General features: G+C 37.5%; 1 protein-coding gene across 3 annotated transcripts in view; it reads right to left on the reverse strand.

Annotated features, from left to right (window-relative positions):
• Positions 1-2,152: 2,152 nt before the first annotated feature.
• Positions 2,153-18,170, reverse strand: part of LOC147396980 (PH, RCC1 and FYVE domains-containing protein 1-like) — a 32,037-nt gene continuing 16,019 nt past the window's right edge. For 2 of the 3 annotated variants that reach the window (XM_086452336.1, XM_086452337.1), the window contains exons 4-10: positions 14,499-14,588; positions 13,604-13,684; positions 13,229-13,423; positions 11,013-13,133; positions 4,265-4,411; positions 3,408-3,796; positions 2,153-2,569 (exon numbers count right to left, since the gene is read on the reverse strand). In XM_086452336.1, the coding sequence (XP_086308462.1) occupies positions 2,437-2,569; positions 3,408-3,796; positions 4,265-4,411; positions 11,013-13,133; positions 13,229-13,423; positions 13,604-13,684; positions 14,499-14,588 (3,156 nt within the window). In that variant the 3' untranslated portion in view covers positions 2,153-2,436. The remainder of the gene's footprint in view (positions 2,570-3,407; positions 3,797-4,264; positions 4,412-11,012; positions 13,134-13,228; positions 13,424-13,603; positions 13,685-14,498; positions 14,589-18,170) is intronic. The other variant, XM_086452338.1, reaches the window with a different exon arrangement.

The raw sequence follows: 18,170 nt of genomic DNA on the forward strand, positions 1-18,170 counted from the left end.
GTCAACTAAAAGAAGAAAGTGATCTTTGTGATTTGTGAGTCTTCTTTTAAAATCTTAGTTACTTTTGGGGGAAATTTTGAAACTAGTTATGTATTAGCGAAAATTATTGAATCAATCATGTTTTTAAAAATTAATGAAAATGTTTAATATCCCATTTTTTGTAAGTATTCTTGGACGAAAATGATTATTCGATGCATGAACATTGTACGAACAGTTTGATGAATTTACCTTAATGTCTTTGACTGTACGTTTCATAGAAGGGTAAATAAGAAAATATTAAGTGTGACCGTACATTAGATGATTGTTTCATAAATAAAAAAATAGAATAATGATTTTCTGACTCTCCCCACGTGGCTGTGCATAAAATCATAATTTTTTGTCAGCATACACAACCGCACATTTTTTGGGGATGTTTAGTCAGGTATCCCGAGGAAATCTATGGTTCTATGCACAATCACGTGGACGTGGAGGACAGTATGGGGATGTATGTCAGAGGGGGGACTCAGAAAATCACGACTCAAAAAAAAAAATTATATATATAATTACGAGTTTGGGTATGTAAGTTTTTTTTTTTTTAATGTAAATATTAAAAAAATAAAATAAAAAGGATAATTCACTGAATTGGCAAAATAATAATGATTTTTTGACTCCACCCCTTTGACATACTCCCCCTCTACTCTCCTGACGTAGCAGTGATAGAATCGTATATTTTCTTCCTCAAGATACACAAATGCACTTGTGTTATGGGAATGTGCAATTGTGCATCCCGAGAAAAGAAATCTACGATTTTATCTTGTGCCATGTCAAGAGAGTAGAGGGGGAGTATGCCGGGGGGAGGGGGGATACTCTTTGCAAAACACAGGATACTCTTTGCAAAACACAAGAGCATAGATAGAAATGATCTACAATTTGCTTCTACCTTAAGAGATTGAGCATAAAGTCAACTTTATAAAAATATTTTTTATTTATATATTTGAATCCAATGTACTTTTACAATTGTTTCTACTTTTTTTCTAGAGCTAAAATTTGCAAAAACACGTTTTAGATGATGAATGAATTTGGGACATTTAGTATACCAATTAAATGCATTACAAAGACGTTTTAATGAACTGTAAAGACTTTTCTTTGACATCCCTATTGACATAAAATGATTATGCTCTCTTGATCTTGGGCCAAAAAAAATAAATAAATAAGATCTACATGGCACTCTTGTGGACCGATCTAAACCACGAGCATTTTTGGCCCACCCTCCCGTGGATCTAATTAACACTTGTACTAATTAATAAGTGTTTTTGTCAAGGGTTTAAATCCGAACTATTTTACCGACAATTCTTGTTTGTGACGCAAAATGCTCTACTCTAATGACTACAAATCATCAATTATGAAATCATCTTTAATAATGTCCAAGTGTTAAATAATTTCTTGATAGTGAGGTCTTAAAAACACATTTGCCAATCACAATATCATCTTAAAGCTTTGTCTTAAAGATTTGGGGTCACATAAGCGAAACGTACTTCTCCATTCTACTATATCCAGAGTAACATATTCTCTCTCTCTCTCTCATTATCTTAATAGAAAGAAACTAAAATTGTTTCAATCAAGACAAACCAAGAATGCTAAAACTAAAGTTGTGATATTAAATATTATAAACCTAACATAAACATTACTTCTGCGAAAAGTGCATGTAACGGTTTCCATAATCATAATGTACATCCCCTATCCCATGTACAAATTTTAATTTTTCCAATTTTAAAATCTGAACCAAATATAACATCAGATTCTCAAATTGGATTATAGGCAGGAATTTGATTCTAGAATCCGAATCAAAGGCGCTCTCGTCATTCCATTCAAATCTGGTTTAAAACCAAGATACTGGACCAAGATGACATTTTAAAAGGAACGAAACTTTAAACCATGACGACCACTAGCATCTCTTGAAAACAAAAACAAAATTAACTCTCAGGCACGTGTTTGGCAGAACTACTTAAAGCCAAGGTAAATTTTGTGTATTTTGAATTTGAAAAGCAATGGTGGGGGGGGTTCAGTCATCGTAACTGAAGTAATGTATGTCCTGATACGTCCAGGACACACAAGAATGAAGGTCTGATAATCAGCGAAACTTGGAAATTAAACAATTAAATAAAAATCAATATACATCAAGAGGAAATTTTGCTATTGCATTTGCTTATGAACTTATAAGGCAGCTGCTGTCAATTAAAGCCAGCAACCTATTAAGAATTTACATTCCTCACCTTCAACCCACTCTACTTTCCAAACTTTATAAAAGAAAAAGAAAACCAAGACTACTATCTCCCTCTTATACCAGACCAGACTTTCACTTCAACAAAAGCCATGTCAAGATTCATTAGCATGAGCTTTCCACATGATCGAGACATGAAATCCTAAAAATAGCATTTGATTTACAGATTATTTGTGTCAATGAGCCAAGTCCTCACTCCCAAATCGGACACTAGACTTGTCAGCTGCACGCACATTATAATGCTCGTAAACTCTTGCACGGTTCTCTTCCCACCATTTTTCTGCATGTTTCTGAGTAAACCGCTTCCGACTGCATTCAAATATTGTAGAAATTAAAGCACCATTGTTACCTCTTTTTTTTTCCTGAGAGAGCTTATATTGCCACAATAAAAGATTAAAAAAATCTTAAATAGATTTTTATGAAATATCAGATTTTCTTTACATTATTTATGAGCTCCTAGGAGATTAGAGATCATGTGCTAGGCTTAGTAAGAGTGGAAAGAAAAAATGCCATTTAAAAAAAAAAAAAAAAAAAAAAAATTTGTGTGGGGGGGGGGGGGGGGGGAGAGTTCTGTATAAGACTTGATAAGAGTATTGTTAGAATAATAAAATTTTGTTGTTATTGTTTTGTTTTATTTCGAGAGAGAGGTGGTGATGGAAGAAAAGACCAGTTATCCCCACCCCATTTTATTTCATAGTTGCGGTTTATGGCAGTAGGAGATCTCATTTTCTTTGAAAGAGAAAGCAATGCAAACTTCTTTTCTTCCATTTGATAAGAGTATTGTTAGAATAAAAATAACGATAAAAAATTGTCGAATTTCCAACTTCTTCAGATTGCAGAGCTTGTCGAGAGGAGGGAGAAGGGGGGCGGGGGGGGGGGGGGGGGGGGGGGGCGGGGTCAAAGAAAAGGATGGTTGTCCCCCACCCCTAGACACCCCATTTTATTTCATAGCTTTGGTTTATGGCAGTATGAGATCTCATTTTCTTTCAAAGTGAAAGCAATGCAAACTTGTTTTCTTCCATTGATTTACAGATTATCGAAAATATGGTTCAATTAAACAACAATCAAGGATACTCCAACCTAGTTAACTGTCTAATATCAGACTCAGCATATGCCACAGAAAAAAGTGAAAATGGATAGTACATACCTGAAGCGGACTCGCTTAAGATCCTTAATGCCTCCAGGCAAAGATGAAAGTGTTATATAAACACCAGGTTCATCTTGCTCAACCCATTCAGCCTCTTGATTGAATTCCCCTTCTGTCGTTTTGCTCCCATTCCTAGTGCTTGCTGCTTCGGAAAGGCCCAGTCTATTGTGATTTGAATTACGGTTACCAGTTGTGGTTGATCCATTCAAAACTACCAGACTATTTGATCCATTTAAATCTGTATCATGGGACATCATTGGACTGCTCATTCGGTCAATGGCCGGTGCAGAAGCATCTGACACAGGACTGGAACTAAAGGATGCATATGAAAGTGGTTTACTACTGTTCCGTGATGCCCCAACAGGTAACTTTTCAGCCATGTCCTTCAACTATTAAAAATCCAAACAAGAAGACATGAAAAAAAAATCAGTAAATAAAACATAAGAATTGTAATAATAATTGGAGTTGTCTAGGAAAATGATCAAACCAGAATCAAATATTGTTCTGGCATTTTATTTCAGTCTATCTAGTTTACATAACCATGCCTATACTATAAGCTTACAATAAATGCTATAATATGATAGTTTGAAATTACCAAGCTGTCATGGTGATTGTTGCGCACTAATTTTAAAAGACAATATAAATCATTCCTCATGTTGCTTAAATTTAATAACTACCATGTCACTTAATTGCAACGAAGGACATGTACCCAAGTCTCTCCCTCTCAAATTGATAATGTTTTATTTAAATAATGAATTACAATATATAAAATTTCCTAAAAGGCCTTTCGAAAATTGATTTCTAAACAATAATTGTGTGCCAAAATGGTAAGTTACCAAAATATTCATTCATCTTACTTGAGCGGTAAGAGACCTAATCACTTCCTTCGCTGCCTTGCATCTTGCCGCCTCTTCACCTGCAATTGCCATTGCCTCTTTCAGCTGTTTGGTGGTTCTTTCCAACTCAACTTCTTGAAGTTGGGCTTTACGAGTGAGGTTTTCCACCTACAAATAAGGTTGATCAGACACCACTCAAAAAGCATGCAAAGTGCCGAATATGATACCAGATTGAGGAAATTGAAGTTGCGTTTGTTATGAGAAGCAAAATTTAGTTTCCAAGATAAAATATAACACACGTGGCCTTAATTTTCTAAGATTCAATACACCATAGAAAGCCATTTTATAGGTATACGGAGTCCAAAATTCTAAATAAATGAGAGCTTCTATCATTCCCTAATACATAAGGCTTTGAATAGACCAAAATTATTCTCAAATCATGCATCACACTTCTACTATGTTGTATGAAATTATTGTCCATGAGATACTTCAGTTTGCATAGATAACTTTTTTTCCCTCTGTTGTGACTTATGATCAAGGATGTTCTAGCCAGAGAAACTATCACCTTATGAGATTGAAACAAGTGCTGTATTAAATATAGACTTTTTTTTTTCCTTCTAGTGGGGATGGGGGGCAGGGGGCATAGCTCAGATGGTTGATGAATTTCAGTGCAACATTGAGGACATAGGTTCCAGATCCAGCTTACCTATAACAAAAAAAAATATAGAAATATTTTTCCATACGACTCTCATCTCTTTCTTCTTTTCTATATGATAACCGAACAGATCTAAAGCATTGAGTATCATGTGAGCAGACATTTATGAGAGCCGAAATGAGAGATAAATTTCGTGGTGGAATTAAATTCACGGCAATGTCTACATTGCATCTAATCCGAAGTACCAATAGAAGACTTAGATCAATGAAGTAAATTCTAACTTCATCAAGTATGAGATAACAAAAGGGATATCCCCCCTTGTTTTAGGTTAGAGGATCAGTTGTAGATATTTTTACTAAGACAAAGAGCCATGATAACCATCATAATGGTGCAGTAGAGTTTCAACATAATGTGCTAAATGTCCATAGATGCGCAGACCAGATACCCACACCAAGAAAAGAATGAAGGGTTATTGTTAAATAAGTCTGTGTCCTTTTTAATCTTTTCCTCTACTCATCTTATGTAAAACTTATATAGCCTAATTAGGGCAAATTAATAATTTTAATTTTCTTCTCTCTCAATTTCAACTTGGTATCAGAGCCAAGCTCTCTCTACCTCCATCGTCTCCCACTCCTTCTTCTGCTACAAACTCTATCACCTTCCTCTTCCTTAAATCAACCTCCACACCTCTCGTCTTCAATACATATCACCCCTACTTGGGTTTTTTGTCTCCATACACCCTAATCACATCATGCGATAGGGAGTTGAGGACTGTTTGGAGCCTGCGATCAGGCTGTACTCACAGCAATGCTGTTGTCTAGGGCTGGCGATAACAGCAAGGCGCTGTTTTGTTGAAGATCAAGTCTTGCGGCACAGAGATTGAGTGTTTTGGACCCTTGCGACCCAGCAGTTGCTGTCGGTTTTTAGCAGGGACATCAAGGTGGCTGTTTGGAGCCTGGTGACACAGCAGATTGTATTTTTTGGCCCCTTGCGACACAACAGTTGCTGTCGTTTTTTATTGTGGACACTCAAGGTGGCTGCTTGGAGCAGTTACGACACAGCAGGTTCTGTTTTGGGCTCTTGCGATACAGCAGATTGCTGTTTTTTGACTAGGCGACACCTAAGGTAGCTGTTGTGACCCTTTGCGACATAGCATATTGCTAGTCTTAGGCCTGCAATCACAGAAATTGGCCGTTTTTTTATTTTCGATCACAATAGGTTGTTATATGAGGGTGGCGACAGTGTTGAACATCTACAGAGGCTTTTGATCACAATAGGGTGCTATTCTAGGAGGTTCTCAAAGCAGTATTACTTCTTGTTTTTTTACTCAATTGCGATAATGATTACTCAGGTCACCCATAGCTGTGTTTGATCAATTTTTTCACATCTCTCACGATCGTGCATTGTCACCTTTAGGGTGCTGCGATCATTTTCTCCTTGCAAGACGTCCCCTCGTCTTATTTTAACTCTCTTCAAACCAAAGTACACAGATTTTTTGATGGCTTCTGAGACGTCATCTTCCTCGATCACTGGCAATAGTAATGAATCAAGTGGTTTTCCTTCTCACTCCACCGACTTTCCAGAACTTCAAATTACTACCGTAAAATTAGATGGCCCTAATTATCTTCTTTGGGCACGATCGGTTGAAATGTTCATTGGTGAAAAAGGAAAAATCGATTACCTCACGGGGGCAGACAAACAACCTGCACAGACGGACACCTCTTATTCCCATTGGTTTGCTAATGATTCTATGGTCAAGTCTTGGCTGGTTACTTCTATGCAACCACACATTGCGGCTGATTTTATGTTCTCTTCGACAGCAAAATAAATATGGGATTCCACAAAGAGCATTTACTCGCAACGTCGAAACAACGTCCTGATTTTTAACTTAGAGCGTGAAATCACTTGTTTTTCGCAAGGTGACTATTCAGTTACTACCAATATATCACAGCTACGTGCTCGGTGGGAAGTGTTGACCTTCTATTCCTCGTCCTACGCCTGGAAGGACCCGTTTGATGAAACATTATATGCGTCGATTCTGGATAAGAATCGAGTTTTTTCAGTTTCTAACTGGTCTCCAGGATGAGTTTGAGTATACGAGAGTTCACTTATTGGGTATGGATCTTTTTCCGTTCCTACAGACTGCATATTCTTATGTCTTGACTGATGAGAGTCATCGCGCAGCTATCCTACCTCAGTCTTTAGGAGGCCACTTTGCTATGCTTGCTCGCCTACCTTCTCCACAACCCTCCAATGGGTCTCTGTCTACTCGTCAGCGACACAAGTGTGATCATTGTGGAAAATTGGGTCACATGAAGGCTCGTTGTTATGCACTTCATGGTCGTCCTAATCAGCATCATCAATAGTCTCAATGATCTTCAGCTCATGTAGTTTCTCAACCGACGAATGATCTAGCACCTCCTTCAACTATTATCTCCTCCTCGGATTTAGTATCTTTATCCCAAGACGAGCTTGACAAGTTTAGGAAATTCTTCAATCAGATGGAGATTTCATTTCAGCCAGTCCCTACCTTCGCTCACTTAGATACCTTTGCATCTGTACATAATGTTTCCACCACTTCCTCACTATAGACCATTGATTCTGGTGCCTCAGATAACATGACCGATACGTCTTCCCTATTTAAAACCTATAATGTTTGTTCTAGACATCGCAAGGTTCGCCTAGCTGATGGTTCCTTGTCTTCTATAGCTGGTCGAGATCATTTTCCTATTACATCTTATTTATTCTTAACTAATATACTGTATGTTCCTCAACTTACTACTAATCTTATCTCTGTTAGTAGTCTTACCAAAAATTTGAATTGTAGTGTAATCTTTTATCCATCTCATTGTGTCTTTCAGGATCTGGGGTCGAAGAGGACGATTGGCACTGGACGTGAAGTGAATGGCTTGTATCTCTTGGACGTTCCTGGTTCACCTAGCACCCATTCTGCTTTTCAGCTTAGTAGTAGTAATCAATCTAATAAGGCTCTTTATGGACTGAGTAGTCTCCTCGTGCTTGGTCTGAACGCTTCACTAAGGTCATGCATCAGTTTGGATTCCATCAGAGTTCTGTTGATCACACTTTGTTTTTGCGTCACTCCCAAGGCAAAATTGTTGCTTTGATTGTGTATGTGGATAATATTGTTCTTATTGGAGATGATGACACTGACCTTATCAAGGTAAAAACTTACTTAAGACGTCAATTTGAAATTTAGAATCTTGGGCATCTTCACTATTTTCTTGGTATTGAGGTTGTGCGGTCCCATTCCGGTATATTTATTTCTCAGCGTAAGTATGTCATTGATCTACTCAGTGACTCTGGTCAGCTTGGATCTCATCCAGTTGATACTCTTATTGAGCAGAATCACTAGTTGGCTAATTCTGAGGGGGAGTGTGTCGGATATTGGCCAGTATCAACATCTTGTGGGCAAATTGATCTACTTGTCTATGACTCGCCCTGACATTGCCTATGTTGTTAGTGTTGTAAGTCAGTTTATGCACTCGCCTCGAAAACATCTCATCTTACTACTGTTTATCGTATTCTTAGATACCTTAAGGGATGTCCTGGTCAAGGTATTTATTCAATAATCATGGTCATCTTCGCGTTGAGGCATGGACAGATGCAAATTATGTTGGTTCAGTGACTGATAGACGGTATACTTCTTAGTATTTTACTAAAGTTGGTGATAACTTGGTAATTTGGCGCAGTAAGAAGTAAGATGTAGTTTCTCGGTCGAGTGCTGAGTCAGAATACAGAGCTATGGCACTTGGAGTGTGTGAGTTGTTGTGGCTCAAGATCTTACTAGCTGATTTATGTCTTCCTGTGCCGGTCCCTTTCTTGCTATATTGCGATAATAAATCAGCTATTAACATAGCTGCAAATCCGGTTCAGCATGACAAAACGAAGCATATCGAAGTTGATCGTCATTTCATTAGAGAAAAGATTGTTGCTGGATAGATTTGTACTCCCTTTGTTCCTACATCTCAACAACTCGCGATGTTCTTACTAAAGGTGTTAGTAAAACCTTCTTTGAAGGTGTCTTGTCCAAGATGAGTGTTGTTGATATCCACGCACCAACTTGAGGGGGAGTGTTAAATAAGTCTGTGTCCGTTTTAGTCTTTTCCTTTACTCATCTTATGTAATACTTATATAGCCTAATTAGGGCTAATTAATAATTTTAATTTTCTTCTCTCTCAATTTCAACTGTTATGAAAAGTGAGAGAAGAACACAATGATGATTTCAGAGCATTTAAGTGAAGGCAACATAAATTAATTAACTACTTTTAGTAAAATATGTTTTCAGTAAAGTAAGTTCTGAATTATTACATTGTAACTGATGTTTTATCTTAAGTAGAAGTTGAAAACAATTCTAGATGATAATTGAAGGATCTTTAGTAATTTTAATAAGTTGAGGTAAATATGTTTTAATAATTCTAGGGCATGAAATGGGTTGGGTCCCCATAAATCCAAATCCAAAACCACTTCAAACCAGGCCTCTTATAACCTGGATCTGTGACTATGATCCAAATGCAGCCCACAAACACACCATGGGTTAGATTCCTCAATTTTAAGCATATTTACAGAACATAAGCCATAATAATCGGATAAAAAAAATCCAGATCCAGATATGACGCAGTGCATCATCTGGATCCGAGTCAAACCAAATATCTCGGTCTGAATTTTTCCTTTTGGTTTTGATGGAAGTCTATATTTAACCAAAATAAAAAATAAAACTTTATTCGCAACCTGCCAGCTTGTAAAAGGATCTTGCATTAAAGATCCAAACTAATACGGGACTAATCTAAAAACAACTCACAATTCTTTGCATATACTGTTATTTTATATTCAAATTTATTTCTAAATTGTCCTTGCATGCCAATAACAACAAAGGAAAGGAAGAGAAGAATTTTGTAGCAAATACGAAGAAGACAGAAAGAGGAAAGTAAACATAAAATAAGATTAATATAAGAACAGGAAAAAGGCAGAAAAATTAAAGTTTGAGGAAGATGCCTCAGATAAAAGGTGTACACCTCACTCAAACCTCGCACTAAGGCGTACACCTTTCAGAAATCACCTGTTTTGCGCCGTAGAACTCAACTGTTTTTTATATTTCTTTTTTGTGACTCGAGGCATTTCTAATGAACCTCACCTGGAAGCATGCCTTGATGCTTACATCTCAAACAACTTTAAGAATGCTGGGATACCATGATTTGGGAGGATGACAATGTCTCTTGAGATTTTTCCTTCAGAATGAATGATTGGGAAATTCATCTAGTTTTTGACTTATTGAATCATATTGAAAATTATCATATTTTTCCTTCAAATGATGACAATCACATATGGTTAAGGAATTGGGACAACTTGTTTAGGGTCCATTCATTCTCTCAAGGTCAAATGTGCATCACAGGTCTTTATGTGTATATATATATAAAAAGGTAAATAGGTGACGGTGGGGTTTTGATCCCCGTTCTGCAGTATCACCAGTCACATACTTCTACCACCTTACCACAGTAGCACCTTCTATCCCACGGCTGCTTGTCTGGCAGTTTTTGTTTGACTCCAAAATCTTTTCCTGGAACGCAACACTAGTTAAAATATTGACTTGTAACTTGTAGTTTTTTGGTGGTTCTTTTCTTCTTTTTCTTTCTCTTGTTTGGGGGCTATCTCAGCCTCCTTTGTACTCTCTTTTTGGTATTTATAACATCTCTATACTTATCAAAATATATATATATATATATATATATATATATATATATATATATATATATATATACCAAAAGGCACCTAGAGAGAGCTCGGGTAGCATAATAAACCACAGTGCACCATCCGAGAAAGCACTTGAGATTCTAATTTGGGAGTTAATATGGATGTTGAGAACCTAGTGTACCAAACTACATCAGGTATAAAAATCCATCTCTATCGTACAGCTTAACCATTGTTTCTGCACTATAAGTTAGTTCATATCAAATAAACAGCAAATATATTGTTTTCAGTGCTTCAGGCTTTTGCATGTATTAAACCTAGATATAGGAGAAGGCAGATACAATTATTTGAGTTAAGCTCCAAAGGTGGATCAGTCATGACTCAATGAAAAACAAAAGAGATGTATACCTGTGCTCTCAATTGAAGAACCTCTTCGCTCAGGCTGTCATTTGTCCTTTTAGCATCGCTCACAACGAATTTTGGGGAAGTGAGTCCCCCAAGAGTTGGTGTTGGCGTTGTTGAACGAGGTGGGCTAGTCCGTCTTGATATTGGTGATGTTGCTCGAGAAACAATTCTTGATCCGGGAACAGAAGCTGAGAAGAATTTCTTGGAGGACCCAAATACAGGATTGAAAGATTTAGAGATACTAAGTGTTCCTCTTTGAGAGCTTCCATTGGGAAACGGTGAGACACGGCTGCTATTAAATTCTAATTTCTTGTTCCTCTTGGATGATCTGCTTTCCACTTGTTTAAAGGATTCCAAAGAAGAAAATCTAGCAAGCTGCACGTGAGATCTAGAATCAAAATTTTCGCCCTTTTCGACCAATTCTTCATTCATTTTTACCCTTCTATTCATAGAAAATTGGGACATAGAATCCGTCTCTATGGCCTTCATTACTTTATCAAAGCAGTTATCACAAACTCGGTATGGTTTTTTTGGATTGGGAGCCATAGAAGCCTTAAGAGACTTTTTACTGCTGCATGAATGACAAAACACCAGCCCACAATGGTAGCAGTTATGCCTTTTTCTTTTGAAACTAAATGGCAGGCGACAGCCAGAACACATTGATTGATCTATACCAGATACCCATTTATGAAGACATATAGCAGTTGTAAAATTAGTACCACAAGCAATACTTTTGACTTGTTTGTCTTTCAAAGCTTCAACTAAGGATGGGGAATTTTTATCATATGAGTCCCCATGACCTAACTGTCCATTTGCTCCTTTCCCCCAAGTGTAAACTTCATTTCTTGAAGTTAAAACTGCAACATGATAAGCACCACAAGCTATTTCCTCCACAATATTCTTTAGTAGGTTTCCTTCAACACGGGTGGGAAGTTTACCATCGGCTTGAGGATTTCCTAGCTGACCACAAACCTGACTACCCATTGTGTACACATGTCCTGACGTTGTAAGCGCAACAGTTAGGCTGTACCCACACGCAACTTGACGGAAGTTTGGTTCAACCAGTGCAGCGACACGAGTAGGCACAAGTTTTGGTTCCTTATTTCCATGCCCAAGACGACCTTTATCTCCATCTCCCCACGTGAATAGCATCCCCGAAGAGCAATTGCTAGAACTTGACGTCCCAGCCATGATTTCTACAACTGCAGCAGTGTGCCAAACACCACAAGCTGCTCTCACAGTGCGGAGCCCTTTAAGAGATTCCACTTCCCTGGGTATTGAGACACTCCGCTGATCTCCATGGCCCAGAACCCCAAAAGTACCATCACCGAAAGTAAACAACTGCCCAGCAGAGGTTACAACAGCTGTATGCCATGCTCCACAGGAAATGGATGACACATGTATGCCTTCCAAAGGCCCACTCACCCTTTTTGGGACCCAGTGACTCACTCCATTACCATGTCCAAGGAGACCAAAGTTATGAGTGCCATCACCCCATGTGTATAGGTCTCCAGAGAGTGTCACGGCACAGGTGTGATACTCTCCACATGCTACAAGATCAATGTTTGTATTTCCAAGAGCATCAATAAGTTTTGGATGTGACACATCGGAATCCACACCATGCCCAAGCCTGCCACCTGATTCCTCCCCCCAAGAGAAAATCTCCCCTTGCTTGGTTACTAAAACAGCATGTCGTCCACCGCAAGCTATATTCTGAACATCGAGTACGACTGCAGATTCTAAGGCTTTAGGCACAAGTGAATCCATTTTGGTACTGGAAGAACTTTTAACTCTATTGGCACCACCACCCACAACACCATCCCCAGTGCCTTCCCCCCAAATGAAAACATCTCCTAAAGCATCACCATCATCGTGACCAGATCCTTGACTTGATGAGCTGACCGCACTTGATAGACTTACTCGAAAAGCATCCATTGACATACCCTTCATGTGCCCATTCATGCTATCTGAGCCTCCTGACGACAACGAGTGGATAGAGCCACTAGCAGAATCAGAGGGGAAGAAACCCTTAGGAGGTACAGCATATAATATCAGTGCCTTATCCAAACCATTCTTAGGGGGGCTGTCATATGGACTATGAAGACGAAGGGAATTTGCACCATCCTGAATAAATATAAAGATTTTATGTTTTTTTTTTTTACTTGATATGGTTAATTGTACGGTGAGCAAAACAGAATAACAGAACAAGAATCACACACCTTTTGCAAGCTATCACCACTACTAAATGGAGAACTCAAAGGAGAACTTCTTCGAGTGTATGTTCTAGGACTATTTGCCTCAGATGAAACTCCATCGCTTCTTGATTCGGTTCTCCATTTCCGGTGATGACCACGTGAAATTAACGCTTGTAGACCAACAATCCAAACCTCAGCTTCATCTTTATCCTTGCAAATCTGGAACATGAATGTGAGACAACCAAAGTAAGGAAGACTTGCAAGTTGCAACTTCCACGAAATCAGGTAGTAGAAATGAGAGAGAAAAAGGTGTATTAGAATGAAAACATATCCAACAATCACCTGAAGCAGCAGGTTAGTAAAAATAATAAGACTGGTCATGTTAAAGTAAACGCTTACCAAGTTTAGTGACCCATCATTATATATAAGAGAAAATGACTGGTATTCCTTCTCGGGTCGAGGATACCTCTGAAAAATTTGCTGTAGAAAATATAGGTGCGTATGATCAGTAAATGTCTCATTCTGAAAAGTAAGGTGAAAAAATAAAAATATTGAAAATCATTACTAGAAAGCTAGCACAGAAATGTAACAGAAAATACATGTATTTTAAAATCCAAGATGACAACTACATAAAGAAAATAAGATAAATACACAAAAAATTACAATGATTCTCATAATGATACCAAATGAAGTTATGGAAGGGAAGTGCATATGTCAAAACTCAATAGCCGGACTATAATGCAATGGGAAAGCACCTGTATCACAACTTAAAAGAAGTCAAAATGAAGTTATGGAAGGGTAGCTCATATATCATCTTTCTTAGATGTATTTTAGCATATTAGCATGTACATACAAGCATTCATGTTATAATTAGTTGGAGATATATATAAAGTAATACATGAATGTAGTACTTAATAGCTTATTCATTTAAGCACGTAAAATTAAGGTGTGTGTAATTAATGTGATTCTCATTTCTATGTATACTATAATTATTTGTGGTTGTCAGACTCTCAGATACTTACGTCAGAATGTGGTGAAACGATGTTGATCTTCATTTCCACATTCCATATGTTTGTTTATTATAGTTTAATGACTTGTGAGTACTTTCATGCCTTTCTTTTTTTTATATATACTAATTTGTTATAGTTTTGATGAAAATTTTCCTCATTTCCATGAAATTGTATTAATTTCCATGAGTTATGAGACCATATGCTACAGTCATTCTAGATTCTCCTAAAATTGTCAATTTACAAGATGGTAGAAATGCATGAGATCATAACAAGAAGAAACTTACGGTGCGCTGCCCAGGTATGATTCTGGACACATGGCTTAGTTTAAGATGTTTCTCCTCTTTCCCCGAGAACCATATTAAAACAGATTCATCCTGAAAGGAAAGATATATTCAGAGACCAACTTTATTTAGTAAAAAAAGGTAGAGAAATATTGCACAATTATTTCACTCACCCAAAAAATCAAAGCAACCACTGTGGGAAAAGATAGATTAAGAAAAACTAGCACCTTAAGCATTAAAGAATTGTCAAGAAGAACCCTGGATTGAACAGAAATGCATATATAGAATCCAACTTGGTACTTTGCTGGCCATTAATAAAACAAAGTATGGATAGCATTTATCAAATGGAAGAAACTTTACACACAGACAAAAAACGTACACAAAACTGGTGAAGAAGTGCGCTCCACGTATGGCAAATCATGGTTAAATGAACAAGATGGATATGAAGTTCAAATTATGTAGGGCATAATTGATATTAGATGCAGACTATTATTTTGATATTTAAAAAATCTGTAATGCCATGTACAACTAATGACACTAGCAAGGATGCACATATTGGAAGTAGACATAAATACCATCCAAGTCTTATCCCAAAAAATTTGGGTCAGCTGAAAGAATCTTGCTCCTCCATCTAATTTTTTCCAAGTGAACATGCACATTCTTTCTAACTGAAGTTATAATCGGCATTCATTGCACATGACAAAAATATCTCAATCGGCACTACTACATTTTCCCGAATACGTTCATTTCTAATTTTATCTCCCCTAGATGTTTTCACTCATCCATCTTAACATCCCCATTTCAGCTATGCTCAATTGATGCACATGTCTTTTGACGGCTTAATCTTCAACTGTATAAAGTACAGCTGGTCTCACTAGCATTTAATAAAATTTTCCTTTTAGTTTGATTGGAATGCATCGATCAACAAATAGCACCTTAAAACCACAGTTCCACTTTAACCATCCAACTCTAATCTTATGGACAATATCCTCCTCAATTCCTCCATCCTAGCGGATAATATTACCAAGGTAATAAAAATGGTAATTTTGTATATTTCATGATCATCAATCTCCACTGGCCTCCCCTCTATCGGTGTTATTACCATTTTACTAGCATTTTACACTTGCACTCCATAAAATCTTTCTTAGGTCTACTTACTTTGAAACCATCTAATATAGATAGGTTTGCCGACACTTATCTCAATGCCTATGATCAAGTTGAGATTGAGGTTTTTCGGCGTTTTATGACTCAATTGGAGCCTCCTTGTATGGCTTCTACATCTATGGTCGCTTACTCAGGTATTTCGGCATCGACCTTCAGTGCATCTATTTCCACTCCTAACAGCTCTTGGGTTATTGATTCAGGGGCATCGGATCATATCCCTAGTATGTCTTCATTTTTTTCATTTTATCATATTTGTTTTGGTAGGGACAAAGTAAAAGTTGTTGATGGTTCTTATTCTTCTATAGCTGGCAAGAGTAGTATTATTGGTCATCCATCTTTGACCATATCATCTGTTTTTCATGTCCCTAATTTTGCTTTAAACCATTTTTCTGTGAGTCATATCACGAAATCATTAAATTGTAGTGTCATTTTTTTTCCTTTTCATTGTGTTTTCCAGGAGTTGGATACGAGGTGGATGCTTGGTACGGGGCATGAGGAAGGAGAACTTTATTTTTTGGATCCCCCATTACGGGTTGCTACCTCAGTCTAGAAACTTTCATTTACTGTTCGGATTGGCCATCGTTTTGAGGAGTTATTACAGTGGCATAGACGCCTTGGCCATTCCTCTTTTTTGTTGTTTAAACACTTGTTTCCTCAGTTATTTTGTTTTTTTCTGTGTCAGATCTTCAGTGTGAGATGTGTGAATTGCTAAATATTATCGAGCGTCTTATCCTGTCAGTGGTAACAACAGTAATTTACATTTTTCTCCTGTTCGTTCTGATGTGTGGGGACATCCCCAATTACCTCATTACGTGATTTTCATTATTTCGTTGCACTTGTGGATGATTTTTCTCATGTTACTTGGGTTTATTTACTCAAAGCTAAAAGTGATGTTTATTATGTGTTTAAACTCTTTCACAAAATAATTGAAACACAATTTTGTGTAAAATTAAAGTCCTTAGATCTAATAATGGTGAAGAATACATGTTGATGGTCTTGCTTCATTTTTTATTGAGCATGGTATCAGTCACCAAACCACTTGTGCAAGTACTCCTCAACAAAATGACATGATTGAGAGAAAAAATCGTCATTTATTGGAAGTTACTAGAGTTCTCTTATTTACGATGAACGTACCGAAAGTGTTTTGGTCAAATGCTCTCTTAGCTGCTACGTTTCTTATTAATCACATGCCTTCGCGTACCTTGGGATTTAAAATTCCCATTGAGGTTTTGTCTTCTCTTGATAAGGTGTTTCTCATTCCCCCCCAAAGTCTTTGGGTGTGTGTGTTTTGTTCATGTCTCTCGAGCTGACCACACCAAACTTGACTCTAAAGCCATCAAATGTGTCTTTCTTAGGTATCCTTCTAATCAAAAGGGTTATAAATGTTATCATCCCCCTTCTCATAAATATTTTGTATCTATGGATGTAACATTTTGTGAGTCTACCTCCTTTTATTCCTCTTGAAACACATCTCTCCAGGAGGAGACAAATGAAAGTAAAAAGATGATTTTTTCCCAAGAGTTGTTGTCTTATCCTCTTCCTCTTCCCTCTAACAATGTTGATAGTGGTCATAACAATGGTGATGATGGTGGTCATAACAGTGGTAATGATGGCCAAGGGGAGGTTCCTATTATACAAGAGAAAGAATTACAAGTTGGCAATAATAATGGCCACGGAGAGATTCCTATTATACAAGAAGAGAAAGAATTACTTATGTATTCTCGATTGAAGTTGCTAGATCAAATAAGGGTATTTTCATCTCACAGCGGAAATATGTTATGGATCTCCTTCATGAGACAGGTATGATGGGTTGTAAGCCTTGTGATACTCCCATTAAGTCAAACCATAGGCTTTGTGAGTCCAATAGTGAGCCCTGCATTGGTATTGAGAGATATCAGAGACTTGTGGGCCGGCTTATCTTCCTCACATTAACCCGTCCAGATATGGCTTATGCAGTTAGTGTGGTAAGCTAGTTTATGCATGTACCAACTACAACTCATTTAGATGCTACTTATAGAATCCTAAGGTAAAATCTACTCCTAGACGAGGTTTATCATATGCTTGTCGTGGTAGTTTGCGTGTTGAAGCCTACGCAGATGCTGATTGGGCAGGATCAGTGTCAGATCGTTGTTCCACCTCTGGGTATTGCGCATTTGTTGGGGTTAATCTCTTTTCTTGGAGAAGTACGAAATAGACAGTGGTTGCAAGATCCAGTGTAGAAGTTGAGTTTAGATTTATGGCTCATGGGGTGTGCGAGCTTCTATGGCTTCAAATCCTCGTAACAGAATTGAACCTTCTTATTCATGGACCGATGAGTTTGTATCGTGACAATAAAACAGCTATTAGTATTGCTTATAATCCAATTCAACATAATAGAACCAAACACATTGAGGTAGATAGGCACTTCATCAAAGAAAAGTTGCAGTTTGGACACATTTGTACTCCATTTGTGCAAACTGAAGATCAGTTGGTTGACATCCTTATTAAGGGGCTTGGTAATTTACTTTTTCA

This window comes from Akebia trifoliata, chromosome 8 (assembly GCF_017979445.1).
Source record: "Akebia trifoliata isolate Shusen 1 chromosome 8, ASM1797944v1, whole genome shotgun sequence".
Classification (NCBI taxonomy): Eukaryota; Viridiplantae; Streptophyta; class Magnoliopsida; order Ranunculales; family Lardizabalaceae; genus Akebia; species Akebia trifoliata.